At 41.9% G+C, this 13,299-nt stretch overlaps 2 protein-coding genes across 2 annotated transcripts; one reads left to right on the top strand and one right to left on the bottom strand.

Moving 5' to 3' along the window:
- Nucleotides 1-459: 459 nt before the first annotated feature.
- Nucleotides 460-864, top strand: LOC127051404 (transcription factor MafF-like). Its single transcript, XM_050953667.1, has one exon. It carries the CDS (start codon nucleotides 460-462, stop codon nucleotides 862-864), a length of 405 nt encoding a protein of 134 aa, XP_050809624.1.
- Nucleotides 865-8,741: 7,877 nt separating this feature from the next.
- Nucleotides 8,742-9,701, bottom strand: LOC127051403 (olfactory receptor 1019-like). The gene has a single exon (XM_050953666.1). It carries the CDS (start codon nucleotides 9,696-9,698, stop codon nucleotides 8,742-8,744), a length of 957 nt encoding a protein of 318 aa, XP_050809623.1. The 5' UTR covers nucleotides 9,699-9,701.
- Nucleotides 9,702-13,299: the final 3,598 nt, after the last annotated feature.

The following is a 13,299-nucleotide window of genomic DNA, read 5'->3' as shown; positions in this document are numbered from 1 at the left end:
CCCCCTTCCTCCCTGTGGGCATTGTAAGCCAATTATGCTGGCACCATTGGACACCCAGAGACAGCACAGTTGGCTGTAGTGTACTCCGAATCTAGTAAGACCGTTTTAATTAAAAATTAAATCTGCTATGCTACTGTCTTCTATTGTTAAGGAAGTGTAACTTTTGCATTTATCTGTCTATGCAATTTGTGCGAAATTAGTGTGTCGTTACTGTTATCATCCTCCCGACTTTTAGGTAGTTCCCAATTCTGCTGCTAATCTCTTGAGCCTAGTGTTTCCCTGTAAATAGTTTGTTGGGTTTTCTTTTCTATCTCCATTTGTCCGAATAACCAGCTTCTCTTACTGCTATTTATCAGAGTATCTCCTGCTATTTTTCTTTGAAATTCTAGTTAAAGGAGTCTATACAGTATCCTATTTCTCAAAAGGGTCCCCATTTAAGGCGCTCGGAAATAAGGAACAATGGCAGCAGACAGCGCATTGGGCCAAACTTTGCAAGTTACATACGAGTCGGGGTGGAGCCTGTCAGATGAACAATTGGAAAAACTGTCACTAACGGATCTAAATGACCACCTGTGGGGCCTCCCCAGGGAACAAGTAGAGCGATTGAAACATCGCCGGCGCAGATTAAGGAACCGAAGGACTGCAGCCGCCTGGCGACAAAAGAACATGTACAAATGGAAAGAGTTAGAAAAGCAAAACGAAACACTAAAACGGATGTTGGAAGAAATGGCTCGAAAAAATGCAACTCTGTGTTTGGAACTGAAGGTCCTGCGAGAGCGGTACAAACCACTGCAAGACTCTGCCGCCGACATAGCCCCCACTGGAGATGGCGAATCCCCATGCTGTTCCAGCTCTCTTAACTGAACTCAACGCCTTTTAAAATACTGGACTTACTAAATGTCAAAAGGTTCTTTAACATACTGTAAATGTCACCTTAACTGAATGTCCAGTTTCCTTCTCCCCACGCAGTAACCGATGGGAAACCCCATGCCTGCTTATCTATAATTGCTAAATTGTCTGCTTTCAAATCCAATCTGCAGGATATCCCCTTGCAAAACCTGGAGTTAATTATTATGTAAATAACCACTGTTTAAAAAATGCGGGCAACTAGCTGGTAGTAAACTATGCCGGGTACAACTAACGAAGTATTGTAAAACATTTCTCTCTTCCTCTTAGCTTTTAGCTTAGTTTAAGTTGCTAAAACTGTCCGCTCTTAGTCAAACCTGTTGCTTGGTGAATGTTCTAATAATAGGAAATTTCTTACTTCTACCGAAGCACCTACTAGCCTCGGCCCATCTGTCAATGCTCCTTATACCTTTTCTTCCTGCTATTGCTGTGATTGAATATGCACCCCATCAAAAGCCCCCACCTTACCTGGCTAGCAAAAAGGATCAACCCATGTAGGCAAGGAGGGAATAATTGCTTTTGTATCTAAACACTGGTATGCTTCAAAGTTTACAAGCCTTGCCTAGTAATATTGCTAAATATGCCCTATCTGTCTGGCATATAATAATAAACAACCAGGTCGGACCATCCAGGTGGTACGCCCAACGCCTTAGGGACCATTTGTAAACATTTAGATAGCTTTCTAAGTGCTGTACATATAAATATGCGTTTGTGTGTGTGTGTGCATGTATTCTAAATGGGTAAAAAAAAAAAAAATTTACCCTTGTACTAAAATGAACAAAATCACTATAGTAAAGTTGTTCAGAAAATTTATTCCCCGTTTTGGGTATTCCTGCCTCAATTAACAGGTAACAAAGAAAACCCATTTCTCAGGTCAAACCACTCAACTAATCTGTAAGGCCCTCCATGTGAACCAATGTTTACACTGTGCTCACCGTCCTCAAGGCGCGGGAGCAGCGGAAGGAAAATTGGGAATCAGAAAAAACGAGTTGGCAAAACCAATGCCCTTTAACCTTGATGTAAAATAAGAAACACTCCCATGCGTAAGCATGGATTGTCCCCTCATGAGGTTCTCATGGCAAAACCAATAAGAATGCCTGTATTCCCGCCACGGCCCCAAATCTAAGATTTGCACCTTTGTAATAAAAGTGTACTAAAGTATTGCAAAAGGCTAATGAGACATGTTAGATTACTCGTTCACAGGTCCAGAGTGCCCTACCAGATCCAGCTGCTACTGCATGCCATCCCTTGAAGCCTGGTGACTGGGTTTGCTGTAAGAGGTTCCAGTGGAAACACGCCTTGGAACCCAGGTGAAAGGTGCCTCGCCTGTTCCACAGCCTCAGCCGGCAGCGTCAGCAGGTGGACCTAAGCAAGAACTCAAGTATCGCCTTCAGTCGGCAGGTCACATAAGGCATCATGACCGATCCACAAACCAAGATAAAACAGACTGCACAAGTGCGGAAATGGCTGTTGCCCTCTATCTGGTTTATCACCATCCTGATGTTTTTTATGTTTCTCCTGAACATTTATGATTCCTACTTGCTCTCAGTTGCTGCCCGGAAGACTACTTCACTGCGTTTCCTGTCAACAGCCAAGCCAAAGGTTAAAACAACCGCTCCACACTACCCAATGTGTGGGATTGCGGCCAAGGGAAAAGAAACGCTTCCTCCTCGTTCTGCTTTGTGTAATGAACGAAACCTTGCAGCCGGACCAAAGGGAAAAGTGAGAAAGTCTCGGGAAACCTCCACCGCTAAACCAAAAACTCTTACTATAGAGGACGTTAAAAATTGGCCGTGGTATAAAAGACGGAACGTGATGTGGTATCAAGGGGGTACTTGTGGCCGATTTGCATGGGAATGTGGGGTACACTGGTATTTAGGATTTCTCCCCGGTGCAGCTAATTGCTACCCACCACAGGCCCCTTGGCCATGTTACGTCATTCCAGAATTACTGAACCATACTTCCACTGTTCCCCCCACCGTTCCTCCTTTAAGTAATCCTCCCATAGTAACCCCAACCCCACCCATTAGTATCTCGAACAATCGTACCCATGTCCGCCCTGAACCCCAGATAGATCCCTACTTACCCGAGACTTCAACCATTAGACAGTGGCCTAGGCCCTCTTCCACTGGTGATTTATTTTCCTACTGTTTAACCAAGTTAATTTTCTATTTGCAGGGTCAAGTATACCAACGATATGTCAAATGGAATGCGTTTGGCATGGTATATCTTAGTTACCGTAATGTAACCTCTTACATTAATTATACAGGAAAGTCTGACCAAGCCAAAATTATTATAGACACGTGGGACATTGACCATGATATAGACCTTGTGCTCGTCCCAGGTGCATGCCAGCCCCTTACTAACAAAGGTCCCGAGTGTTTTGTAGCCACCCATGCCACCCGAACTAATGTTACTGTTAGCAGAATATGTTTAGCCACTGTAGGGTTCCTTTGTGTTCAGGATATTCCCATCACTGAAAATTTAACTTGCACTTTATTTCAATACACTCCTTCACACTCAATTAACATCACCTTGGCCAAAGAAGGCATTCAGATTCAGAACCAACAGTTATGGTATGAGCCTACTGAAAACCCTCATTTATCAGGATTCAGATGGACAATTCTAAATGCCACTTTGGGAACTGTCCATTTCTCAATACCTCTCTCTTATTTCCAAATAACGAGTACTTATTCTAATTGCTCAAAGGGTGCTGCTCTACGCTTATTGGAGCAGCAGGCTAGACTTGCAGAAGGTAGAAAAAGAAGGGATATTGTTGACACTCTGCTGCATGGTGCTAACACTGCAGCATCAGCCTGGACCCTATACAAAACGCAGGAACATGAAAGTCATTTGGGACAATAAGACCAAGCTCAGGGGTTTATTTCCGGGGCTCAAATTACTGAGGAGAAGGCCAGTATAGGCGCACTCCACACTATTTCGACACTGAGTATTGTTACCCAAACTCTACTCACACAAATGATCCACCAGGTTGCTACGTCAGGAAAGGCATTGCAGTGGGATCAAGCATGTTCAGAAGTACAGGACTATCTCAATACTATTCTTTTTTCTTTACGCAAGGACCTTGAACAACAGCGCTGGCCCACTGCCCTTACTAACACATCTGGTATCCCCCTCGATTTATGGCCATGGAGGTTTACGTGGAAGTTCTCTAGATGGAGATGTTGGCGCTCGCAGTGTTCCTTCCGGGCTTATGGACCCGTGAAAGGATTTTGGGCCCCCACTTACCGTATCCTTCCAGGCCCTTGGGGTGGTTGTTTGTGGGACTGGGTAATTCATCGAGATGTTTGGGAAATTAAAATTCCTGGCGGTCCTAACCGCTTCTTAATTGGTGCCCCGGCTATAGCCCCTGATCTATGGATAGGTCTAGGTGATCTCTGGACCTATTGGCCTTTGCAGCCCCCGCAACTACAATGCTTTAGAAAACTACACCCAGGAGAGGTAATAACTGTTCACCACCGAGTATGTTGGGAAGGCCCTGGCACTTTACAAGATCTAGCTTCCCATAACTTACTGTCTGCTAACAGCAGCTGCGTTCATGTTAATTCTTCAATCATACATGATGTGGCTTTTAATCTCCACACTAGCTCAGGCATTCACAACATTTACTGGCCCGCAGAAAAAGACTATCAGATCTATTTAGAATTCCGGGTTCCCTTCAACTGGACCTCTGTTGTCCCTGACCGATTCCACTCATTGCTATCCCTCCTACCAGAAATTCAGTCTATTTCACATTTACAAACCCAAATTCACTATTTAGAAACTGTCTACCAGGAAGCTTTAAATGCCCTCCAAACGGTTCATTTAGTCTCTACCCTCTGTGTTAAAGGTGATGTTCTGTGTCAATTCACAAAAAGTTTTCAGTCACCCCAAAAACACCCTTGGTATGTATGGCTTCTTTTCATCATTGGTACAATTGCCTTTGCATGTATTTGCTGTTGGTGTTGCTGTAATTGCTGGGCGCATTGTACTTGCCCTAGTATTCCTTCCCGCTCCTATTCCCCTCCACAATTGGGTCCTCTTTATCCTGTTAGACCCGAACCATATTACACACCCACCAATGTCAATAATGATATTTGTGTTACTTTCAGAACTAGCCTCTCTGATAACGTTCAGACCCCTTTCGACACTCCCCGGGAAGGTAACCCTGACCAAGAAACAGTGGATCAGGAAGCGATCGAACAAATTGCCCAGGAGCTTATGAATATTCCCCTATCAGATATTGATGAAGTGTTTGCTGCTGGGTTAAATCCAACAGCAAACAAAGGAGGGAATTGATAAAGAAAACTAACCCCAGGCCCAAAAGCTAGGTCTTGATGCTGCCAAAAATTAAATCAAGACCATAGGCCTCAATCATACTAACATATAGTAAAGTAAGAAAAGTTGATTTTCCACTAACTCTCCTGAGGCTCACTCTCTGAGTTCTTTACACACTACTATTATCACACTATTATGCTATTAAAATGCTGCCTTTAAGGGACTAGACTAATATAAAGTCCCTTAAATTACTACTGAAATAGAGTAACAACTGCTAGGTTATTATAGTTTATTAAAAAGCTTGTGCACGCATAAAAATAACCCTAATGTACTGGGCCAAAGGAACAAACATGTATTTTGAAACCCAAGTTCCTCAAATTTTGCTTGGGAGCACAGCTGCAGAAACCGCAAGTAGGTGGACACCAGGTGCCAAGATCCTGACAAACAAAACAACCTGTAAAAAGGGGAAGTTGCAAAGGGCAAGCTTGCAAAATTAGCTTATTTTATATGTTTTTAGGAAATGGTGTCATTGTATTAACCAAATATGGTGTATTCGGATGCATGAGTTCATATGCTAATGTGCGGTTTTTGGCTATATAAACCCAGGTACCACTGCTGTAAGGTAGAGCGACTCTCCCAGTCGTCTCTCCCTGCATATATGCTTGTATTCTCTGATTAATCAATAAAGGAGCCTCAGGCTGTCTGATCAACTCAACTGAGTGGTGGTCCTTTTCCACGACACTAACCTAAATCTCCAGATTAAGACTGTTACTTCTTGTGCTACCATCAGCAGACATGGAGAGCAATTGATCAGCAGCCTCCTTGTAACAACCCTTAACATATTTGAAGAATATTATCAGGTGCCCCCTCATTCTTCTTTTCGTAGTTTTTAAACTTTTCCCCATAAGACAGGTTTTCTAAATCTTTTATCATTTTTGTTGCTCTCCTCTAGACTCTCTATAATCTGTCCACATCCTAACTAAAGTGAGCTACCCAGAACTGGACACAGGCATCACCCAGGCCAAGTAAGTGGAACATTTACCTCCCATGTCTTAAATCTGACATTCCTGTTAATACATCCCAGAATGATGTTAACCTTTTTCACAGCTGCATCACATTGTTGACGCATTCAGTTTGTGATCCACTCTATCCCCCAGACCCTTTTCAGCAGTACTCCCATCTAGCCAGTAATTCCCCATTTTGTAGTCGTGCATTTGATTTTTCCTTCCTAAATCAAGTACTTTGCACTTGTCTTTATTGACATTGGGGTTTGCAGAGCCAAGGGTTAATGCTGATTAACATGATCATCCTATTGGATCAGTCCCCACAGGCAAGGTAGGCAGGGGGCTGCCTTGTCAGAGGATCTCACTGGAGTTGAGGGTGAGCTATGCATCCTAGTGTCTAGTTGGAGTCTGCTGTGTGCATGCTCACTGAAAGAAACTTAGGTGCCTAGCGGACTTGAATAGTGAAAACCCAGGTGTCTAGGGATTTAAGGTACCTCCAGGGTTAGTTGGAAGGCGATATGGGGGTTTGAGGATCTCCATGACAGTAAATGTTGGACTTAGACCTGAGATGTGGGAGACTCAGCTTTGAATCCCCACTCCAAAGCAAGGACTTGAACTCAGTTCTCCTCCTCGCAGTTGAATGCCCCAGCAATCAGGCCATAGGTGTACTGAGGTAAGCTGGGCTGCTTTCAGCTCCTCATAGTGAAGCTGTTTTGCTTTGTATAAATACTTACAGTCATACGAGAAGAGACTTGAGCTGTCTCTTCCCCTTGCCAGATGAGCAATGTAACCACCAGGCTACAGGATCTTTTTCTGCTCTCCTCTTAAAGCTGTTCCACTCTGTAAAATGCTTAAACATTCATTAGCCAAAAGAGTGAGAGAACAACTCACTAGCCTGGTGATAAAGGCACTCCCCTAGGATGTAGGAAATGTGGATTCCCCTCTCTCTTCCTTAGAGTTGGGATTTGAATCCAGATCTCCTACTTCCCATGGCTATTGCTATTCTCACTTCCTATTTCTTTTGGCCCAACGAATATTTCTGTAATCCTACAAAGTGGAACAGCTTCAAAAGGAGAGAATAAGATAAATTACCATTTTTCTAAGTAGCCTACAGCCTTGTGGATAGAGTATGCCAATGGGAAGGGGCAGAACTGAGTTCCAGTCCTTGCTCTAGAATAAGAATTTGAAACTGGAGTCTCCCAGATCCCAAGCAAGTGTCCTTCCTACTGGGTTAATGATTACAAATGCAGACATATCCATTTTCCTAAACTGATCCTGAATAATGTTCTCCCAGTTAAAACTAATCAGGTCAAATTAATGACAAGTTTCAGGGCAACCAAAGCATCAATTTTTGATGAATACACTATTTGTCAAAAAAATTTCACCCAGTTCCACTTAAAGTCAGCCATTAAACAGAAGGCTGTTCTCAATCTTAACATAGTACAGCAGTTGTTCTACTACATTAAACATATGGGAAGCAAACTTGGTGTGAAAATATCAGTCTGTGAATAGATAAGGAAAGAGGATTATTATCTTCATGACAGACTGAGAAATAGACAAGAGGAAGTAGAAAGAAAAAATCAAGTTTAAAGTTAGTGACTTCCTTCAATATTGAGGCACCTAAATAGAGAGACCTGAGTTTTAAAGAAGAGGATCACCTACAGATCTCATAAAAAGTCAATGGGAGCTGGGGTTTAACATTGCCTACAGACCCACTCAACTTCAGGAATCTAGCTCTGAAATGTTTTGTTTTGTTTCTGTGATGGGGTCCCCAGGATACAGCTTGGAAGTGGGGTACCTCTGTGCCCCCTTAACTATCCCACCTTGGTTGTCCCTCACAATGCTTTGATAGTGAAAAGCAGCAAACCCCTCCAGACACTGCTATCACTCAGCACAACATCATATGGAGCCCCACACCCAGTTAAATTGCAGGAATGCTCCCCAAACCACTCACGAATCACACAAAGAAAGGCATCAGACAATTCTCCCCAGTTGCCCAGCCTTGCACCCCCAAACTATACCATCTTGCTCTGGTCAGAAGCCTGACCAGGGTAAATTTATTACCCAGTCTGCCCCTCCCTCAATGTGGAGAGGACATGCTCCAGCCTTTGAACTTGAGCTGAGATTTCGCAGGCCCTTTGACCAAACCACGTTGTTTTAGGTAAAATATAAAACAGATTTATTAAATACAGAAAGATAGATTTTAAGTGATTATAAGTGGTAAGCATAAGAGGTCAGAGATAGTTACCAAAGAAAATAAACGATAAACACACAGTGTAAATCTTAAACCTTATTACACTAAGAAGTATTTAGATCAAGCAATTTTCTCGCAATGAGTTTCAGCAGATCATGACCTTTCACATGATATCTTAAATGACATGCTTTATATAAAATATATCATAATTATATGACTCTGGAGAATATGGGGTCTTCAGGGTGCTGCTTTGAGGTACAAAGTGCTACAGTACCTTCTGTCTTTTGATCAGTCATAAGCAAAAAAGAGATTTCAACTCAAGATGTCCTTGTTTCTAAACATATGTTTGATCCATTAAATCATGCTGCCCCTCTACGTTTCGCAGATGAGTGGAAAGTTCTCCCCATAATTCTCCTTGCCGCATCATTCACCTGCTTGTTCCTCAGGCTGTAGATCAGGGGGTTCAGCATGGGGATCATCACCGTGTAGAAGAGTGAGACCAGTTTATCTTGGTCCAAGCGGTAACTGGAAGTGGGCCTTAGATACATGAAGATCATAGTGCCATAGAATAAAGTGATAGCTGTCAGGTGAGAGGTGCAAGTGGACAAGGCTTTCTGCCTGCCCTCAGCAGAACCGATTCTCAGGATGGATGAGAGGATGTACAGGTAGGAGATGAGAATGAAGATCAGGGTGCTGAGTCCAGCAAAGATACCTAAGGCAAACAGCACAAGCTCGTTGATATCAGTACTGGAGCAAGAGAGTTTCAGGATTGGGGGGATGTCACAGAAGAAGTGATTGATAGTGTTGGAACAGAACTGCAAACTGAACACTGACCCAACGTGCACTGATGTAAGTACAATGGCCACTGCATAGGATCCCCCAGCTAGATAGACACAGACTCTTTGGGACATGACAACCCTATAGAGCAGTGGGTTACAGATGGCCACGTAGCGATCGTACGCCATCACAGCCAGGAAATAACAGTCAGCAAGTACGCAAAAGCCAAAAAAGAACATTTGTGTTGTGCACCCAGAATAAGAGATAGTTTTTCTTTCTGCTAAGAAATTAACCATCATCTTGGGAGCAACAGACAAAGAACAACCAAGGTCTATCAGAGACAAGTTGCAGAGGAAAAAGTACATGGGGGTATGAAGCCGGGAATCAACGCTGATTAATATGATCATCCCAAGATTCCCCACCAGGGTGGTCACAAAGAACATTAGGAACACCATGAAGAGGACGACCTGCAGATCTTGTTGATTTGTGAGTCCCAAGAAAATGAACTCATCAATTATAGTCTGATTTCCTCTGTCCATTCCTTGAACAGACGTAAATCTCTGTGAGAAGACAGAAGGCAAAGCATACGAATGAGCTGACATGGATGAATGGGTAATACATGGAGACACCTAAGACTCTCCCTTTTGCACATGAGATGGAGAGTATTGTTATATGCTGAGATTTTCAAAGGAACCTAAGAGAGTTAGACAAGCATTGAAACAAATATCCAATACAGGAAGAAGATGCACATTTAGTGGATAAATGGACATGGCTGATATTATCCTTAAATATTTGGGTACAAGGTTATCTGTCAGGCTGCCTCTCTCTCTGTTAGGTATTTCCACATTTATGATCACTGAAAGTACTCAAGTTGGAGTCCCCTCAATTTAAAAGGAGGGTGTAGAGAGGAAAGATAATCCCATGGTTATGACACACACTTGGGACTCTGAAGATCTGGATTCAATCTCTGCCCCCTCACAGGCTTCCCATGAGAGTGTGGGTAGGTTACTTAGTTTCTTTCTCAGTTTCCTGCCTGTAAAATGGGGATACTAGAGCTTCCCTTCTTCATGGGATTGTTGGGAGGTGCTCAGAGCTATGGTACTGGGATCAGATAAGTAACTAAGAAAGATGGGGATTTACTTACTCGCATCATCTGTCAAAACCAGATTTACTAATCTTGGTGACATTTAATCCATTTTACTGAGAGGAGGCAACTAGGTTGACAGAAAAATCCTTTCTTTGACCTAGTCGTGTTTACAGCGGGGGTAGGGTAGACCTAACTATGGTACCAAGGGTGCTGATTTTTTCACAGCCCTGAGTGACTTAGCTAGGTTACCCTACATTTTATAGACCAGGCCAAGCACTATTAGATACTGCCATCAACAAAAGGCTAGAGCATGGTTACAAGAAAGCTGGATTCCCAAATCTGGAGTCAGTATAGGGAAAGCTAACTGATAAGAGGAGAAAAAATGCCATGCTCCCATAATTCATTGCCCATCTTTTAACCTTTTGAATTTAATAAAGTTTCGTACTTTCTTATAATTGTCTTGTTTATATTACTGTAGTTTCTTGTTTTAGAGACAACAAGAACTATGAATAGGTAGTTTAATTATTAAATGCCTGATCTAGCCAACACTTTCTACTGAGCTTAACGATTAAGTACCATAACTATTTCCACACAAGACCGTTCTCAAAAGCACCTGAATGAGTTAGGAGCCCAAATCCCACTGTCTTTCAATAGGACTTGTATTCATAACTTCCTACTGCTCTTTTGAAAATAGTTAAATTGGTACAAAATCTGTGTGTAGACAAGGACTCAGCATCTCTCTTTTTCTCTTTCTCCCCCCATCCTTGTAAGTGAATCAGACCAATCAAGCTACAACAGTTAGTGATGTTACTGCATGAATTTATCCCTTTACCCTTCTGTTCCCTTCTATTTCTGCCTCTTATTATTTGAATTAAAATGTTTGCTATTCTAGCAGTGACTGCCTCTTGCCAAGTGTTTGTACACTGCGTAACCCAATAGGCTATTCGGGCTTTTGGTTGCAGCTGTGATAAATAATAGTAAATCTGTGTTGATTTTAACGTATTAATGTTCTATCGAATAATATTATTGTTAATATTATTGGCTATGACCTTAATATACTAAAACTGTGTCTGTTGTTGTTATAGCAAACCTGGTTTAAATATATTAATGTTATATAGTTAATTATATTAGTAACAGTCGTCACCACCCTAACATTCTGGAATGTTTTTTAAAAAATGAAAAAATATTTGGCAGTATCTCATTCTACAGGGAAATGCAAAATTATACCATTGGCAACTAGTTCAAGTCTTTTTTCTGTGGTTGGCTAGCATTTCTAGTCAGCAACATTCATCTCCCTGATTTCACCAATTTCCCTGTTAACCAGTGTTAAGTGCAACTGTGGGCACATAGCTGTACAGATTCTAAAGTACAATTTAAAAGATAAGAAGGGGATTAGGAGGCTAAAAGCGAAGTTGGATAGCAATGAACCAAATAAATATCACAAACAATGGTGAGATTATGGATAATTAAATAGCTCAAAGTCACTACAAAAGGATTTATTATTAGAGTTGGTTAAAAAAAATGACTATTACGTGTCTCAGGACATTTTTTAATGTACACTTTATTTTATTTGTTTGTAGAAAAACAGCAGTATGTTTTTTGGTTCAAAAACAGGAAATGTTTCAACCCCCTCCCCCCCAATTAAAAAGCTAAAAATTTCTTCTCAACCAGATTTTTTCATGAATACATTCGTTTTAGTCAAAAAAGTGTTTTTTGACAAAAAATACTTTGTTTTAACAAAGGAAAAAGTGTCATTCAACTCTCTCTTACAGAGTTAGTTTGCATGCTGCAGAGAATCTGTCTTACCAAGGTCTATGTGAAGTTTGGAAGGTATTCCTGTGTATCTGCTGAATATCAAACAAGTTGCTCAAGTAACAAAACATAGAATGACCAGCTGGGCTTCTCTGCAACTGGATAGAACAGATTAATGAAACCTGAGACTTTCAAGACCAAACAGTTAAGAGGTCTCCAAGCTAAGCTAAAGGCACAACTCTAGTACCTGGTAGCTATAGTAGGCTGTTATCCTGTGTCAGCTAGCCACCAAAGAAAGACGATGTCACACACACTTTCTTCATTTAACATAAAAGGTTAAGCTCAGCTGCTTCTACACTGTATGTAGGTACAAAATCTGCATTAGTTTATACACTGAACAGACAAGAATTAAGGACAAATAAATAAAATAACCAATCAACTAACCTTACTCCCCCAAAATATGTCATTTTGGTTACACTTCACATTTTTCTATATTAGAAAACCCCCCTCCCCTGAACCTCCTGTCTCTCCTGGAAACTATCTGGCTCCAGATGAAGTTTTCAGCTAGTTCAGTGACTGTGGCTCACATTTCATCCCTTCCTTCTGGATTAGAGAACAGAGATGTGAGGAGTCAAGACAATCTGCATCCATGAGGGCAAGACCATCTTCTGATTTTACCCATCCTGACCACTCCTCTCAGAAAAATCCTCTCTTTCATCACCCTGCTAACAGTTTTAATTGGCTCAAGCATCTCAGCAGTTGTAGTGCCTCCTGCGGGAGTCTCTGTTCTTGCCCAATAACTTATACTAGTAGCACCCCGTCCCCTAAAGTCCCTGCCTATCGTCTCATCCCTTCATTGCAGAGAAAGGGGTTTGTAGACTGTGATCATGTCCCCCAATCCTTCTCTGACCAGGTTACATGACCCAGATCTGCAGCTGGTGGGATTACCAAGGAACTTGACCTGTTTACCCTATGAGGAGCTGACCCCATAAACATAGCTCTCTCAGGCTCTCCTTAAGACACCTTCTGCTCAAATTCATGGATCATGGTGTTAGCCTTGTCGGCACCTTCCATAGGGAGAATGCAACTAATGGGTTAAAGTCACCAAGTAGTGAGTAAAATCACCCAGGTAGCTGTTTATATTACATTTTGTCTTGTCTTTGCTTTCTGGATTGTCAATAGAGCTGGTGTGATTGCAGAATTTGCATGGTAAATTCCAACACATGTTAATTTGCTTTCATTCTGAATCAGAATCAAAGGTTGAAACATCACAAAGAATACCCCCCCCCAAAAAAATAATA

The sequence above is a fragment of the Gopherus flavomarginatus genome, chromosome 5 (genome assembly GCF_025201925.1).
Source record: "Gopherus flavomarginatus isolate rGopFla2 chromosome 5, rGopFla2.mat.asm, whole genome shotgun sequence".
Taxonomy (NCBI): Eukaryota; Metazoa; Chordata; order Testudines; family Testudinidae; genus Gopherus; species Gopherus flavomarginatus.
The sequence above is the reverse complement of the archived record's forward strand: the minus strand, read 5'-3'. Positions and strand labels throughout refer to the sequence as shown.